General features: G+C 33.9%; 1 protein-coding gene across 6 annotated transcripts in view; it reads left to right on the top strand.

The window, feature by feature from the left end:
- The window catches only part of LOC112053755 (caskin-2), a 324648-nt gene that overhangs the window by 181267 nt on the left and 123605 nt on the right, over positions 1-19776 (top strand). For 2 of the 6 annotated variants that reach the window (XM_052884460.1, XM_052884461.1), the window contains exon 2: positions 6691-7249. The exons of the other annotated variants lie outside the window; for them this stretch is intronic. In XM_052884460.1, coding sequence (XP_052740420.1) covers positions 6718-7249 — 532 coding nt within the window. In that variant the 5' untranslated portion in view covers positions 6691-6717. The remainder of the gene's footprint in view (positions 1-6690; positions 7250-19776) is intronic. 6 annotated transcript variants of the gene reach the window in all.

A 19776-nucleotide genomic window follows, 5' to 3' on the forward strand; every position in this document is an offset into this window, starting at 1 on the left:
ATAAAAACGAAAAACGAACGAAATATTATATATGCTATACAAAATTCCACTGCCTTTATTCCGAATTCCTTCTTTGTGAGGAAACAAAGGGTCGAAATCATTGTGGCGTTACACAAAGTTGGGTGATATTAAACCTCCTCGTGGAAAACTCGCGCGTACCAAATGCTCATGGAAATCGCGTTGTCAATGGTTAAAGTTTACTCGCATCGAGTAGCGCGATGGAGGCGATAAACCCGCCATATACGGACCACACACGCTCGCTGCAACACGAACTTAAGGTGGACGCAGATGTTTAAAACGCAACTGACATGATAACCTAAACTCATTAGCCACCACGGTCAAGGGCCCAGACAAAAAACCGAGAAGTCACGGATTTGAAACTCTGGCTGGTGATTTTGGCTAGTGGGAGGCTTCGGCCGTGGCTAGTTACCACCCTGCCGACAAAGACGTACCGCCAAGCGATTTAGCGTTCCGGTACGATGTCGTGTAGAAACTGAAAGGGGTGTGTATTGTCATCCTACTCCTAACAAGTTAGCACGCTTCCATCTTGGATTGCATCATCACTTACCATCAGGTGAGGTTGTAGTCAAGGGCTAACTTGTACAGAATAAAAAAAAAAGTACCCCTCAATTTCAACTAATGTCGTACGAACTCTTACTCCTTACACTGTCTTTACGATTAGTGAGAGGGGAATGGGATTATTGTTCATAATTATAAAATAATGGCTATTATTTTTTAAAACAAAAGCAGTCACATTCCACTTGCTTTAGTTAGTTATCAGAAACTAAACTTAAACTTAGATATTGTCTTGCAGTACGGTGGTAGATGAAGAAATGACGTGCTTTAAAAACCGTAAAGTTTATAGTAATTAATACATTTTATATAAATCTTAGTTCTCTAATGAAAACTTAAGCGGGCTATCTTTTAATTGTATTAAGCTTAATTCTCGCTCTTTCCTTAAAAATCTGATGTAAATAAATGTCGTCAAACAACTTGTTCAACTGGAGAGTAATTTGAATCAATGTCGATATTTTAATTAAAATAATAAGTAAGAATACATGGAGTATCAATATTGCGTCATTAACCTCATTTATTTGTACACAGTAGTGCAAGATACTCGTTCTGAACAGTAGTATGTTCGAGTATAACCCAATTTTGTAACAAGCACTTGAATGATTATGAATTACCTCTTTTTATATCGTTTTCCACTTGACACAATTTTTGAACATTGTATTGTAATAGTTAACTTCAATATTTAAGAAAGCTAATTTGTATATTTAATCATATTTGCAACAAAAACACTACACCTCAATATTAAAATACCAAAATATTGCTAGTTTAATTGAAAATACTGCTCGTCAAATATACTGATAGCCACGAAAGGTCCATATGAAGAGGCAATTTGAATTTTTTGAATTTTACAAATATACATAAATAGTTAAATACTTATATAATGAAATAATATAATATGGTTATATATATGAAAAATAAAAATATTTATAAACTTGAAAAAAAATAACACAACCACAACAATAATTATTTAATTACTTTTCGTCAAATAAACCGAATACAGACAGACAAAAGGCATCTTAGTTCGATATTAATACAGTCATTGCTTTATACATATTTTTTGTATATTTTGTAAATAACATTTACTAAATATAAAACAATTTTCTTACTTCTACTTTTTCAACAGTATAAATTATCCTAAGCATAATATAGTCGTAAAATTATTTATTCTGCCCTCAGCAGTTTTTGTGAGTCGTTTGAATTAATTATTCCCTCTTTTTAGTCTAAAGTAATTCTTTTTTATGTTTATCGAACAGTCCAAATTGCAAAAAAAAAACAGTTAGTTTCAAAGATTAGCGTAAACAGACCGAACATATGTAAAAAATAAATGAAAAACAGTAGCGTATATATCTTTCTGAAATGTAATCCTTCGGTCATCCTCTTAAACTTTATGCAAGTATGTTTGGCTTTCTTCTTTTTAGTTTACTGAGGCGTTAGTAAATATAGTTCAGCTTCTACCTTTATCTGTTGATCTTTTGCACTGTATAGCCACTGCACTCACCGGTCCGAAGCCGTGACTGTCTGGCGAGTACGTCTTATATTCTATTCATGCCACAAATACGCTATATTTTCATAAATTATTTAGAACAGCGTCTGTACTCATTATTTCTGATTTATAGGTTCCCGATAATGTCACTTATGCGTGCCAAAAGTAGCTTTCTAGTAAACTCTCTCAACTGTCTCCAACATAATAAGGTTACCTTTTCTGAAGTTCTATTTTATCCTTTATCATAAACAGATAGGAAGTCACACTTCAAAACAAAATATAGTTTCACAAATATGATTTAAAATATGAAATGGATTTTTACCAGTGGATGCTCCAATCTCATAATTCTTATTTTATACCAAAGTAGTACTAATCGTAATGTAAAATTAGCTTAAATTTACTAGCCAACAAGTTTCATCCGATAATTCCCGTTGCAGTGAGAATACAGGATCAAAATATATAGCTTATTACCCTCAAAAATAACGTGACTTTTTAGTGATAAAAGATTTTTCTAAATCGGTTCAATAGATCCAGAGATTACCTCCTACAATACCACAAAGTTTACCTCTTTCTAATATTAGTATAGATAAAACTTGTTGAGCCAATGACTTTGGTAATTGGTGTTGCAATTGACTAATTTTCGCACATTACACCAGCTTACTGCCTGTTCATTGATACAAAAACGCCATTGTACCTAGGAAATACCACCATCGAAGTCCATATCCATTAGCGCCATTCTATCAATATTGACAAAAACGCATTTTCTTTCGAAAGTAGGAAGGTAGAGTTCGAGTGAACTACAAATATTTCCGTATCAACATTCCTGTCATTCATTAAAAGGATTTCCAAATTAGCTCTTTTGATTTGTGGAAGCCCAATCCGGCTTCCTGTTTCGGCGTTAAAACGGGCTGTTCAAACATGTCCTTCAACGTTTGAGATGTTTAGTTTCGACTGGAGTGGTGCATGCTTATTTGAGTGTTTTTATTCTGCTTCCAAATTAAAAACTTTCATACGATTTCATATTATTATGACCTTTGGGAATATTACTATAGCATTTTGAAACTGATGATTTATTGATTTAATGAAAAATTAACTATATTTAGAATCCTATCCTACTAATATTATAAAGGCGAGAGTTTGTATGGATGTTTAGATGTTTGTTACTCTTTAACGCCGCTACTACTGAAGATTAAACTACTCTGGATTAAAATATAGGCTACTTTTTATCCCGAAAAATCCATGGTTTTCCGATATTTGCGAAAACTGATGATTTTAATGATATGAATGTTTGTTAGTCTTTCACGCCTCGACTACTTAACTGAATTAGCTGAAATTTGGTATTGAGATATATTATAGCAGGGATTAACACATTGGCTACTTTTTATCCCGGAAAAATCCATGGTTCCCGAGGGATTTGTGAAAAACTAAATTCCGCGCGAGCGTCCGCTAGTAAAATTATAAAATACTCATCAATTGTATAAATGTCTACCTTTTAATAAAATAATCCTGTAGGTAAATGGACTACTTAGAATAAGAATCTGCGAGGACGAGTATAAAAATTACATTATGGGTGTAATATTATCTACTGATGACTTAGGTTGAGAAATACATATTGTCACCACTACAGTCGCATAGTACGCTTTTATTATTTCAATGTTCAAGAGAATTGGGGTCCAGTGTTCTAGTAAAATATTTACGACGGTCACATATTTAGTTTGAAGAGAATAAAATAAAAGTAGAAACACACTACGAATAGTGCGATACAGTCATAAATTCACGAAGAAATCCAAATAAAAAAACCATCGCCGCGTCACATTGCGTCACATCATACGGTTTCCCGCCATTTTACGATGACATAAGGTGACACCGTTTGACGTGAATTGCTCCGGGAGTCTTCCTAGTGCATAAACCATTTGTATAATAGGATGGTGACACGCTATGATGTATCCACCACGCGATGTTACAATGACCCTATTTAGCGGCAACTTACTTATACTTAGTGAAATTCATGTCGAACTATATTTAGTTAGACGACTACTATCATATTAACAATATCACTCGTTTGTCTGTCTGAATGCTTACCGCAAAAAAACCCAATTAATTGCATTTAATTTGGATTTACCTAAAGGGCCGAGAAATGCTTATGGCAGGTTTAGCTGTGAAATTAGACTGAAATATTACAATATTTCTTGATGAGGTCTTCGTCGAAAAGATGATGTAAACTAAAAGTTATTAAATTATTTCTTATACTTGTAATATAGACAGGGCGCGTTTCCTCCTCCTCTTTTTGTAAATCCTCGTAGCATCAATTTGAAGTTACATTACTTTACAATATTGTAAAAATATCTTGTAGATAATTAAAAATAACTTTTTTGTTGTTTAAAATCAATTTAAATAGCTTTGATATTGTCGCTGTCATCATAATAAAATCACCGTCAAGAGTGTTTGGGTAATGGGTGGGTTTATGTCCATGGCGTAATACTCTGGCAATCTTTTAAACGTTCTGACAAATTCCGTGCTTATTTGGTTCTGGTTCATTCACTTCGACAAGTGTAACCTTTTTGTGGCACTTCTTTTGCACTTTTCAACGCCACGTACCCTTTTCACGGAATTAAAGGTGACATTCCGTTTCTGTTAACTCGCTTTTATCAGATAAGAGTGGGGTTCATTCGGTAAAAGTGAACGAAACAATTGATAGCGTTATATTGTTTTGCTATTTATTGTTATTGTTTACGTAGTCTTGATTTCTATTGAATTTATGACGATAAATTCACAAGACACTTCATTTTAATCTATTAAGATTATAACGAAGTCATAAACATCATCTTCGTTTTCTTGTTTTTATTTATTGTAGAATCTTAAGATATTTTATTTTTCTATTATCCAAATTCTCAAGTCTGTTCTCTGACAATCTTATTTATTCTTTAGCGATAACTTTTGAATATTTCTATCATTCTAAATTAATATAAGTTCTACGTTCTACAATTTTTTGAGCGAATTTTCTTGTCTGTTACATTCAATGTAATTGCTTGGAAACGAACATAGAAGTTACCGACTTAATTAAATGAGGATGTTCAACCACGATCTAGAATAGGTCAAATCCGTTTTTAACGACCGAAGCAGGAAGTCCTAATTCTTTAATTGTTTGGAAAACATCGTTGAGCCAATAAGAAGCATATGGGTGTGGTTCCTTGTCGTTCCAAACTCATCAGTGAATACTTTTATTTTTACTTTAGATCCTAATAGTTGATTTCTTTGTCGTTGTTTTAACTTTTTCTATTTACAATTTTCTGATGATACAATCAATGATGATTGAAGTATCACGGCCAATAATAATTAGTTACTTAATCATTACTTACAATAGTTTCTGAGAGCAGCTCAAATAAACACAATCTCAGCACAATACGGCACTTTAATTTGTTTACATATTATGTGTATAGAATATGTAATCTATTCTAAGAAACAGAGTGTTTATAGGAGCTATCATAGACAATTAACTACTTGAAATGTTGTTGCGGCGAAGTCGTTGTACGAATTGCGTATTATTTAAAAGCCTCTTCAAACTGTTCTTGAAACTAAGACTAAGTGATTAGATAACATAAATGATTAATTTGTACTGCGTTAGAAGGGTAATGTTTTTGACTTGCTTTTTATGTATGAGGTTTTTATGTACCAATATTTTGAAGAGCTACTTATTGAGAGTGTTACAGATATTTTATTTAATGAAAGTAAATAAAATACTGCATACTATATTAGAGTTAAGTACTAGTATCATTATTTTACAAGGGATGTTAAAAGAAGAACAGCGCATTAAAAAAGGGAAATCATGATTATTTTATGTCTGATTGTCTAACATATTGAATTAAATTGTTCGTTGTGATCTGACGTAAAGAAAAAGTTAAGTACTTTGTTGAAAACCAAATGACACTCTGTTGAAACTACGGGCATACGGATTAATAGAAAAGCTTATTATAAATAATTTAATTTGAGCGCTAACAATACCTCCCAATGCAAACTCTTGTACCATACCGATTGCCTTCACAAATTCAAAAGACCAACTAATCGTTCCGTTTAGGAAAGCAAATTATATTACGTTGTTTCAACATAAGTTGGACAAGTCACGATATTGTAAATGTTGAACGAGCGACCCACACGCAAATTTTACGCTAAGTAACCGTAATAGGCGTCGACCCCCCAAAGATAATCCTCAATGTCACTAGCTAACTGTTCAAGTGTTCAAGGTACAGTCAATTACGTAACCAATGGAATTCTCGATGGGACATTCGACTCTGTAACTTGTAAGTAAATTCTGAAGTTAATTATTTCTAAAGCCTTGTGTACATTTCCAAGTCAACGAACTTAACAATGGTCTTGCTTTAATATGACATATTTGAAAGGAGCTATTAAATATAAATGATAAGCCATATTTTAATCACTGAACTGGCCTACGCCAATATCAATTTGTAACTGAAGACCACGGAGAAACACTACAACAGACTATTAGCCTTTTAATAAATAGTAGGAAACACCATGATCTCTGTGATCATGGTGTGATCTGTGTAAATAGTCAATGCAAGCCAAGATGATCGGACGCCTGTGGTATCAAATGCTAAACCGAAGCATTTCTTCACCAGGTTGCTACTAAGGGACAAAACTGAAAAATGACAATTGATAAAGCTGGTCGCCCACCAGCGCCACGTCGTACGTCGACATACAGAAGCTACGACGAGCTCGGTATTATAGATAGAGGAAGACCTTTACGATATCGCCATGGAGGCGTCGAAGATTTATCAGGAATAGAACATTTGCGTTACAGATCCTACGGAGCCAACGACATGGATAACATAACTGTTATAAGCTCTGAGGAGTTACCCAAACCTAAACGAAAGACTATGGAGGGTTTGGCTAGTGGATTCAGAAGGACATTTTCTGTTCGTAGCAGACGGGAACCCGAGGGGATTCCTATGGACACTTTCAGTGTGACTTGTGAGGAAAATTTTGCAACTGTCAGAGGTGCGCCGTTCGGTAGACGCAGATCTCTGTCTAGGGATCGAGGATCTTCGTTGTTAGGAAGGAGTTCTTCAGAGGGAGACGTGAGAATACCTCTTCCTCGCGCTCCACCTGCCAACCCGACTCCTAGATTGCACCGTTGTCTCCGCGCCTTGGGAGGAAGCTGGAAGAACCTTCTATTATGTGAGTCTCCGTGACATGTAGCTTCAGCTTGTATCACTCATTAACTAAGGCATTGTTCAGGGCTCCAGGCTTTAATTAACCGTCCAATTAACCGTGTCTAAAACGTAACGTATGTGTAAACATTTTTAACCTTTTACAAATCCGGTTCCAAATCTTATAAAGGTGCCTTTCCACCGAAGCGATAAAGTTAAAAAAATAAATCACCACTAAGCAACAAAACTTTATTTTTCCTCCAAAGCTAAGTACCTACGAGTATGTAGTATTAGTGAAGTGGAGCAAGTAAGGTGTGGTATTTAATATTTTTAACAAAATTTTACTATCCATTTCATCATCAATCATGACCAATATTTCCATATTCCATAAAAAAGCGAATATAAAATTCAGTAAATGATGATTGTTAATCGACGTATTGTAAAATATCACTATCACTAAAGTCTCTAGCCTCATAATTTTTTTCTAGAACTATTAGCTAAGTATATAAAAAGCTTAGCTTTCACCAAAGCTAGTAAGCAATACTGACTAAGTTTACAGACATCAGTAGCTTAGCAACGTTGCACATCTCAAGTGGAAATACACCCTTATTCTTTTATTTAAAAGGTAGTTAACCGTTAAATGCGATGCCACCGTCCGAGTTAATTATCTCTAGGACGGGTACAAATGACACCAAGAAGCTCAGTGTTTAAAACCGCGTCGATTAAATGAATTAAATTGTTTCTTTTAAGTGATCTTGTTTACTGCATTTAGAACTGAGAAGTCAATTTAGTTTAGATACTTATTAATATTGATTGTAAAACCATAGATGAAAAATACTATATAATAGTATTTACCGATAAAGTGAAGATTGGTATTTCCATTTTAATCCCAAAATCCTAAGTAATTTTCTAATTCTGACTTTATTTATTTGTGTGTTACACTTTCACACCTTGACCTCTTGGTAATAACGTGAATATTTTTTATTACTCGAAACGAAAATAATGAAATGAGAAATTAAATCCCGTAATATCTTGGACCGTGCACTGCACATAATAAACCGTATCTGCCTTTCCTTGGTTATGACCCTCAATTACAGTAGGTTCATTGCCTACAAACATATCTACTTCTACGTCCTACACATAGGGCCTAGCATCATTGACTTTTTCAATCAATAACGATTAACTGATATAATCCTTAATACCACGCTGATAAAACTCAATTTGCATTGTCATTACATTTGAAAACACTACTACCCACTGATATTTTGACGCCCCCAACTAGGAAATATAATGGTGCATTAATATATTGTAATACCTTGTGTATTCGATAAATGTGTGTGGGATGATAACACGTTGTAATTAACATGATTATAGATAAGTGTCTGGTGATATCGTATGGTAACATTAAGTGATGGTTTACCTATCATAAATATATCTAATATTTATTCTGATCTCTAACTTAGTAGACTTTTATTACAAGCTTTTATCTAACTAGCAATGTTTGTTTGTTTGTTTAAGTTAATTTTACATACACTTTTAATGTTAATGGCAATGCTAATCACAGTTAAGTGGCGTTATTTTAAACGATGAACTATTGATAACAATTATAAATATCTTTTTCACTAGATACGAAGTTTAATTTAACATTACGAAACTAAAAAATAAATGCCTTAACTGTTGCAAATCTTTGAAGTAATTAAATATTCAAATTAATAATGACACGGGATTAAAATTTAAATAAATATACGTAGCATACCTTAGAGTAACACACGCCAAAAATCATCAAGCGAACCCCTAATATACCTGCTTATTTAGATGAATACGTGAGCATATCTACATGGGGCGTGTTTAACCCTGTATTGCGAGTGGTCTCATTTAGGGAATTGCCTTTTTAATTCCCCGTTATACCAGGCTCGCAGAACAATGGCGGGGTTCAAATGAAAGGCCTGTTCTAGTTCCGTTGATGACAGCTAAAGCGTGCGCCTCACAAAGGCCCAGTCACTGAACGCGTAGAAAGAAGTGATGCCTCATAGTGTCTCTCGTACACGTACCACGACTGTAGGCGTGTGGGTGCTGCTGGGGGGTTTATTAGCCCCTTGTTACTTTAATGGAGGATGTGTTTTATAAACCCTCTGTAATGTCTCATCGCTTTGTCGTTGGTACTTAAATAATGTACTCAAAATAGGAGTAAGATTCGTAATAGTTTCTTGTAAATTAAACCATCAATATTTTCCCAGAAATATTATTTAATCTAATATAGTACGCGAAACTACTAAAAATTTATTTTTTGCAAATACAAATAATAACAGCCAAAATTTGGTATTTTTATTGTTTACTGCAAACCGTACAGAACATTATCAAAGTAAATTTTGATAGAGGACAAATTACGCTTTGAAGGCCTCGTCTAGATCGGAGAAAAAGACAAGATAAGGTTATTATTTATTATTATTATAAAAAACAAATTTTAAAAGTCATAATCTCTACACGTCGTCATTAAAAAAAATGTACTTTTCAATAGAAATCGCGACTTCGAAGAATTTTTAATGATGATGTTTCTGGCAGGTCTCTGTCAGTCGCTAAAATAGTCCCGAAAATAATGTGTCCCGAAAATTAGGAAATTATGACGGAACCCTAAAACGCACAAAGATGTTACAAAACAAACAACAGTGTCACCATTCTTTCAAGTGCTATCGAATTAAGACTAATTCAATTTCCGACCCACATCGTAACAGCAACTTAACGCTAAGTATTTGGATAGGAAGTGATATATCTAAAACAAAGGGATCCTACATACAAGGAAATCATATGGTAACTGTTTAAGGAAATTAAAATATGAAAATAAACATGACAAGTCAAAATTGGAAATTTTGATAATTCTCCGACTTAATCATGTCAGTTTTCATTTATTTAGAAACTACTATCGAACAAACAGATACATATACAGACACGACAAACTTACTATTACTTTTACTACAGAGGTTAATAGGTTATAGATACCTACAAGACCGAAAAGTCACTTAAGACACATAACATTAAAATTGAATATTTCCAATTAAACATCTTCTGAAGATGCTCCTATCTTGGAACGAGTCTAACATTGATAGTTTTTCTTTCATAAAATCCTAAGCAGACATCCCGAGTCTGCAGTGTTACATTCCCTTGAAAACACTCTAAGAAGTTGCTCAAACATTAATTAACATCTGACCGTTATCATAATCCTAAAGGATTCATAATTTTAGTCCCAAATCTTCTTCAACTGTTATTGGAGAAACGACATCTGTCAACCTTTGTAAGTTTAGGAGCAATTTTCTTGTGACATTTGTTCACACACATTACACATCCATATTTATTTCCTTTTACGTAGGGAGTCACACACCAGTCAGCGTTGGCTCAACATTCATTACGGGCCGGGATGACGGCTGATTCTTTTAGCGGAATTGCTTCTGCTCTCCGCATCCATTAATTTATTGTTTTGATCAAACATGTGTCCCCTCGCCCTGGTCGTTGTGTCCGATATCTTGAATTAATTTTGCGTTGACCGTTGTAATTAATATATGGGATGAATTTCCTTATATTGCATTTCCAGTTGTGTATTTGAAATGATTGTAATGTTCCCACTGTTTGTTTTAAAAAATCTCTTGTTACGGTGTCTGTAGTTGCCATCCTTCGAAACCACTCGAGCGATTTTGATATTTTGTATAGTTGGTATATTTGAGAATTTATGAAGAGTCACCCCTCATCTACCCCTAGAATTTTTAATCATGATTTTATTATTTTTGTACAAAAGATATTTATATGGCAGAACAACGTTTACCAGGTCAGTTACCAGCTTGTAATATATGCATATTCTCTGTGTGTGTGAAGTCTGCTACTTCGCATTGGGCCAGCGTGGTGAACTATTGGCCTGACCCCTCTCATTCTAAGAGGAGACTCGAGCTCAGCAGTGAACCGAATATGGGTTGATAATGATGAATATATGTATGCACAGAAGTGTCTTTATCTTAGACTAACTGACGCCGCGCGGTTTCACCCGCGTGATTCCCGTTTCCGTAGGAATATGGGGATAATATATATCCTATAGCCTTCCACGATAAATGGGCTATCTAAAGCTTAAAGAATTTTTCAAATCGGAGCAGTAGTTCCTGAGATTAGCGCGTTCAATCAAACAAACAAACAAACAAACTCTTCAGCTTTATAATATTAGTATAGATAGTTGCGTAAATAAGTTGCTATATTAAAAGAAGGGTTCCTCTACATTCTTCGTAAGCTTACGTGATTTTAGACAGACGTAAAATTTTATCTATTTGTCTAACAACTTGCACGGTAACCTCGCAGTGACCGCCGCGGGGACCACGTGACCTCGGCGAGATTGTCCGCGTATACGTGCCGCGGACGAAACGACCCAGTGCGACAAAAATAGCACACGTCTCAAAGTGTAGTAGAAAGGGTTAAGTGAAATTGTCCCTTCCTAACTAGCGTTATACTTGTAGCACCTAAGACATACATCATTCAATTATAATCGAGTGCAGACAGTAAATAAAAGTTGTTTTTCATTAGAAAAAAAAAATAACTTGACCTGGAAATTAATTTTAATAAATACCCCAGCCAAACTCATTTTTGAACTTGGAATAAATATAGTACATATCTTATTTGTTTTCAGTTACTATGGATTATATTATTCACCTATGTATAAACTTTCTAAAATAAAGTAAATCCTAACAATACAATAAAGAAATTCACACAAATTATTCCCATTTTAACTTAGAGTAGGTGTTATGGCAGACCTAGGTAATCATGAAGTAGGTGACAATTTCTCAAGCGGTCCGTAAAATTTGGTTGACTGCAATGTGCGATGAATTATTTATGAAATGTTGCGAAACCGCTATTTATATAAGAATGCCTTTTGTGGCGTATTTAATGATGTACAAAATTATCTTTGAGGAGAGACTGTCATTTCGCATTTTCTTTGAAAACCCGACGACGCCACACCACATAAGTTGATTATGCAACTTTCTAGTTGGCACGTTTCAATCATATTATATCTGCACTCGTAAACTTCTGCGGCTCCTTTGCTAAGTTTGTATGCTATATAATCTATTCAAAGAAATAGACACTCAAGTATAAGACAAATATACTTAAGTTTTACCTAAAGAACATTTATTAATACTAGAAAAAAACTTATAAAATACTATTGCCAGCGGATTTTTCTGGATATTCTATATTCTTTTTATACCCTTGTTATAAAGCGTGAAAGTGTTAGAAAATTATTAATTACTAAACTAACTTTCGCATTGATTGTGTTACTAGCTGACACCGCGCGGTTTCACTCGCGTCGTTCCCGTTCCCGTAGACATACAGGGATAATATTTATAACCTATAGCCTTTCTCGATAAATGGGCTATCTAACACTGAAAGAATTTTTCAAATCGGACCAGTAGTTCCTGAGATTAGCGCGTTCAATCAAACAAACAAACTCTTCAGCTTTCTACTATTAGTATAGATATTTCTAGGGAGCAAGGAATTACACTATATTCAATCACATTGAGATGTGATGGTGTTCTTTGAATACACTGCACCATGTAAAATCGAAATTTAGCATAATCAAATAAGTGAACGAAAAATAAACTTAGTAGTCTTCACAAAGTACTACACGTAACTAGCTACTCTATATAGTTTTTCGATTCGTATTTCATTTCCAACACGACGACATTATTAAGTCCGCCCGAACGGAGCGAACGCCTAGAGTGGTCCTGTTAGGTTTCACTCGCTACAAATAGGCTCATAATACTCTATATAAGCACTACACTCCATCTCGTCTCGAAATAGGGTTAGAACTCGATGTGGCTATTACGACCCGTACGTTTTGAAATTGTATAGCGAATATGCCCGGCTACGTTAGGGTTGGATTGATTCTTTATTATATTGCATACTTTCTAATTTCTTATTTATTTCTTTTCTTTGTAGTCAATAGCTTCTCTAGCATGGACCGATATATTTTCTTTTATTTGTGTTCGTATTATTTTGAAGTCTGTTTGCATTATTATAATTTACTGTTTTGTGTAATTCACTGTGAATATATTTAGATTTCAAGAGAAGTTTTTTGCCATTTATAGTTTTCCCAAAAACTAGCTCGTTAGTCAAATGGTTAGAAGATATAAAGGATCATTATGTCATTCAAGACATGGATCAAACGAGGTGCGGTGGATTTACAAGACGGAGGTCCATGGTTCAATGCCTGAGCTGATTGAGATTTTCTTAATTGGCCCAGGTCTGGGTGGTAGGAGGCTACGGCTGTTACCACCCTACCGGCAAAGACGTACCGCCAAGCATTCCGGTACGATGTCGTTTAGAAACTGAAAGGGGTGTGGATTTTCATCCTACTCATAACAAGTTACCCCGCATTCATCTTAGATTGCATCATCACATCAGGTGAGATTGTAGTCAAGGGCTAACTTATAAAGAACCAAAAAAAAATGTTTTTGGGTTTTTTATTTCAACATTAGAGAGAGTTGTCTGTATGTCCATGTTTCTCGTAGAGCCTGGAAAGCCATTCGTCCTACGTCTTCAACCACTTTCGTGTTATCAAACTATGGAAGTAAGGTCATGAACTCTTAAGTCATGCATTTTGAGTGCACCTGTGTTTGCACACACACACTTAAATATCTTCTGTGTGTGTGTGCCCTAAAAAGTTTGGTTATAATAAAATTAAAAAACGTTGTTCTCTTGTTAAGCGTTAGAGAATTCCATTGTTAAAGTTTTTGAACTATTTTATATGAACTTATATTACACAAAAATTACTGAATGTGTCATAATTAGACTTGAAAAATCTCGGTTAAAAACACATTCACAACACACACACACACACAAACACACACAAAAACATTATCAATTTACGTAACTAAGAATATTTTTTGCAATCATTTACTATAATAAATAAATAAATAACGATTTTTAATATTCTTTTACCAATAATAGAAAGAAACCTTATTTATGAATGTCATAAGCTATATTTTATCCCCGTATTCACGGAAATTAGTAATAAATAATAATAAATCTCTATTGTTATTCATTACTAAGCCACAACCTCAATTTTGATGTAGAAGTTTCATACCTTTCTATTATGTCGCATACATTTTCAAAGTTAAATTATTTAATATTAATCCGGATTAATATCACCAGTCCGTATAAAGGCACAGAGCACTGACAAAAGCTAATCCCGTGAAGCCTGCAACTAAATTAATTCAACACAATAACAATTAAGGTGACACAATAGACCCCGTCCCATCTTCGCGACCCTTTCAAGGATCCTGCAGCCCTTCATTCTGTATTAAACCCGATATGATTACAGTCTACAGATTATAATCATACCGGAGTCGTCAAAAATTTTGCTATTTCCTTTCAAAAAAGGAAGGAAATTTTATACATTCTAACGTAATCATTAGTATGCTTAAGTTGTATGGTCCTGTAAAGTTTTCCTAAGTTTTTATTTCAATTGCTCTTGTTAAAATCCTCGTCCTTACTGTATGATAAGCAAATCACTGGCTCATTCCTACACTGGTATGGCAAGCAGACCGCACACGACCACCCCGGTCAAGCGCCGGTGACAGACTGTCCCATTACCCCCACTATCAATGTACATGAGATAGTGTTGTAGTATTGTAGGTATCTATTTAGTATACACAAACACTACAGCTCTGATATTATTTAAATATTGATGTTTGGATTTAACTTTACAACATTTAAGTTAAACCCAAACGTCCGTATCATCCAACAACGTACCGATCATCTTCTGTAACAAGATCCCAAGACAGACCTGCAAATGTATAAATTGTCGACAATGCCTTAATTACTATGTTTCTCCTTTTTTTTATTTATCTTAAGTTCAAGAGCTTGAGCTTATTTGTCTTGGCATTTCGATTGCTACATGAATTTATTTTAAAATTTGTTTTTTTCCGTACTCATTATTATTTTATAGTTCCATAACACTTATGAGTGTGTCTTTTTCTAGAAACTTAGATATTACTTTTATAATAATTATTTTTTTGTATCATGACATAGGTATATCGTATCTTCTTCCTCTAGCTACAATAGAGAAGCCATGGACACGTTTAAGTGTTTTTTTTTTATAAAACAGTAAATATTTTAGAAAAATAAACGCTGGCGTTTACTAAGAACACAATCAGTGTGCCTAGCTCCCACTAGGGATTTTCAATATTTTCATACTGTTACTATCACGTTGAGGTTTACGCAAATTTATAAGGAATTGAAACAGTTGTGCAGTAGTGCCACTAGATGGCGCTGTTGCAATTCCTTAGAAATTCGCGTTTACGTTACGTGACAGTAACAGTATCAAACTGCCACTAGGCCCTCTGGACTAACGAGGCGAAATATGAGTAAGTGAAGATACAATAAGGCAGAACGACGTTTGAAGTTCGGTAATATACCTAGTTTTACCTGTTATTGCTCTTAATATCGATATAATGATGTTAATTTTAAAATATACTTTATCGTATACGGAGTACCTTTATTATATTGTCATCTATTTTATAGCGTAATACAGCCAATTACCAGGCGACTCGGAAAAGCTCAATTACGCGTAATTTCCTTGAGTGTGTCATCCAAGCTTTCGAATTTATCTGGACAAGCCATACACTGAATCTAAACAACCATTCAGTTACACAAAACTTGCGAAAACAAATTTAAAACTTACTTTCAATAAGGAATAGCAGGCTTTAAGTGAGAAATGGTAAAGGAGATGATGAGGCTTTTTAAAAAAAGATAAAGAACTTAAACCAAGAGCTTACTTGCTTATTAGCTATAGCAGATTGTATGGTAAAGAAAAACGAATAAATAAAATTAAACTATAAAGTTAGTGAACTATAGTTAAAAAATCTTTTAAGAAAAAGGTCAAAGACAAGCCAAAAGTTAACTATCATTTCGATTTTTTCATATATAAGATCTTATACTTAATGTCCCAAATCTTATGGATAAATTAATAGACATCTTAGTTAAAGCAAATGTAATATCAACAAACCATAAGCTTGTTAGCGTAATACAGGTAGATTTAGTTATTTATATATTAGTATAATACACGGATTTAACCGGTGAAGCGGAATGTGGTAGTTTACAAGGATTTTACATACTCGTCTCACTAATTTGCGGTAGCAGACGTCTACATAGCTCTGTAATTGTGTTTTAACAACTCATAAGTAAATACATATTTGCATTTGGATTCTTCGTAAGCTATTCTAAGAAGGTTAAGATTGCCTATTAGGTTTTTTGCAACAATTATAGTTAGTTGTGTAGATTGATTTTGTATTTGTTATTTTTTCAATATAATTGACAACCAGTACATGTCGTTACTTGATGAGGGTTGTCGTATATGGTTTTTTATCGTTTATTCGTATTTTGTATAACCATTTAAATATAAAAATGTATTTTTTATTATAATATATTAACTTCACCGTTATATTTAGGAGTTATAATACGTAATAGGCCGTATTCGGCACATAATATTGACTTAATCATAGACATATTGCGGTTTTTATATCCAACAACATAATAAACGTTATTAGGTACTAATATACATGTTTTGTACTTTTTTACCAATGTTGTAATAAAGTTTGTATCTTTGTTTAACCGCGCTAATCTCTGTAACTACCAGTCAGATTATACAAATCTGAACAAATCAAATAATTTTTATATGATAGCCTTACTCATGTGGAGTGACATATGCCTACTTTAAATGTATAGGTTATTATGGGTATATTTTGTTCGCGCTAACAAAGTCCAACTTTGAATTAGGAGAAAATTAAATTTGGAAAAAGTAATTTTTTTTTACATATTTATTTTGTTTAAAACAAATTAAATATTAGTACTATTATAGTAGACAATAATAGATTTTTAAATAAAGTTGATGTTGTACAAAAGCTTCTAATGAAGACAATGTTGAACATTTTTGGTGAAAGTATAATGTTATGTACTTCTTTGGCATCAGTGGATAAAAATTCATTAGAAACATGAATTATTCATCTCATAGATGGATCATTATCATCATTATTCTCGGCCCATATTCGGCTCACTGCTGAGCTCGAGTCTCCTCTCGGAATGAGAGGGCCAATAGTCCACTACGCTAGTCCAATTGGCAGACTTCACACATGCAGACAATTAAGAAAATTCTCTGGTTTGGAGGTTTCCTTACGATGTTTTACCTTCACCGTTTCAAATGCACAAAACTGAAAAGTTGTAAGTGCATGCCCCGGACCGGAATCGAACCTACACCTTCCGGAATTGGAGGCATAGATCATATCCACTGGGCTTTCATGGCTCTGATAGCATAGATGGATAGCTATCGTAAAATTTATAACAGACATTGTGTTTCAGAACGCTATTACGCCCCGAAAACATTATTCTGGTAGTATTTAATATAGTCCCGTTATTGTCTGCATAAAATACGGAATTTATGGGCATATTACAACCATGGTTAATTTGACGTAACCGATCTTTCGGTGTCTCGTAACTCAAAATGAGAAAACGGTGCATATTATTTATAGCGAGCTTAGTGCATTAAATATATAAATTCAGTATTATGATCGATTCCCTTTAAATATCACCCAATGATTATTATGAAACACTTACTATGTTTTATAGCAAAATCAATATACAAAGTTAAGATTACTTAAAATTTCATGAAATTATTATTTTCGTTTAACTACTTAAAAAAACAATGTAAGAATTCTTTAGGTTTCTTATCCATTTTCATTTTTGATTAGTAGTAATTAGGTTTATTACAAAATAAGATGATGTTAAAAATATTTCAAATCTTTTCAGCTTCATGTTTTGTTAGTGCCTGTCTAATCGAATTATTATGTTGAAGACAGTAAGAAACTTTTTAATAAAAATCTCTCTAAATTCTCGTTCCCATTTTCGTTTAATCACATGAAAAATTGCCGCAAAGCAAAATATAATAAAAACAGAAAACCAAATTAAACACAACAATAATTATGTCGCTTAAAATTCTCATCTCATTCGTCACCAGACAAAACAACTGGACGCAAATCCCAGAAAGTTGAAAACATTTTAATAAATGCCGAATAGCTTTTGTCATTCCAAAAAAAACTCTCCCATTGTGGTTTAGACATCGGGTACAAAGCATAAACATTTATAAAAAGTTAAGCATTTTTCTCAATCCCTTTTAAGGGAGATGGATGTACCGGGAGATTTGTATGAAGTATTCCTCTTAATATTGTTTTGTACTGGATGTACTTACGTAAGCTTAATTGCTAATGTGATTGGTTCTCTGTGTTTATTTACTAAGAGCCAGTGAATATGACCTTTGCCTCCGATTCCGGAGGGTGTGGGTTTAAATCCGGTCCTCCTCCTCCAACCTCCAAATTTTTAGTTATGTGCATTTAAGAAATTAAGTATCACGTGTCTCAAACAGTGAAGGAAAAACATCGTGAGGAAACCTGCATACCAGAGAATTTTCTTGATTATCTGCGTGTGTGAAGTCTGCCAATCTGCATTGGGACTATTGGACTATTGGCCTAACTCCTCTCATTCTGAGAGGAGACGAGCTCAGCAGTTAGCCGAATATGGATTGATAATGATTATTATGTTTATTTAATAACGTCACTCACGTTATCGTCGTGTAACTATAACATTGAAATTACCAAGTAGTATATTAGGTATGCATTCTATGTGGGTAGTTACTGAACTAAAAAAATAACATAAATTACGCCTTAAGTATGAAATAGAAAGATAATAAATGTATAATTGCTCAGATCGTATATCTAAAATCAGACATTTGAAATTAATGCTCTGTAAGTAACTTTGTACATAAGTCCCTTTTATGTTTGAGCATCATGGCACCTACTAGTATAAAGGATCGCATAAGGTTCAATGAAGAAGTTCAAAAATTGTACAACTAAAATCCGTTCAGATTTCTTAATCAAACAGCTGAAATGAAACACCGCAAAGTTATCTCCATCTTATTCATATACCAACTAAATTGAACAATATCTCAATAGCGATCAACCGCTCACAACCACGTCAGTTTGTCCTCAACCTAGGATTCAAGATAAAAATGGCACAAAAAACGTTCCCCTAAATTCCCGAGGCATGTCAGGTCGAATTCTGTTGGCAATTATTTAAAGGTACCATGTGCCCTTTGCAGAACTTTCAATACTATTGTTGGGCTCTACGTCCTGTCCCTTTGTGTCTACCCTTCGGTCTGCAAATGTGCTTTCGAAAAACGATTTGGGAGTTTGCGCGAAATTGGAATTTGTTATCGCACGTTAGAGCTGATTTTGCTGTCACCTCCACGACAACCATTTTCGGCGAAGATTGCTTGATTTGAAATAACTTTTGCTTCAACAACTTGACGATAAATTGCAAAATCTGTACAGCATTGAAGATTTATAAATTTCCCTACACTATTCTTAAATTTATATTTGAAGCTCCTAAAATATAAGCGAATTCCTAAATTACTCAAAGTTCATTTATTTATATTTTTTTCACTTGTGTATTTCAAATTTTGTAGGATTATAAAACCTA

Source organism: Bicyclus anynana, chromosome 11 (assembly GCF_947172395.1).
Source record: "Bicyclus anynana chromosome 11, ilBicAnyn1.1, whole genome shotgun sequence".
NCBI lineage: Eukaryota > Metazoa > Arthropoda > Insecta > Lepidoptera > Nymphalidae > Bicyclus > Bicyclus anynana.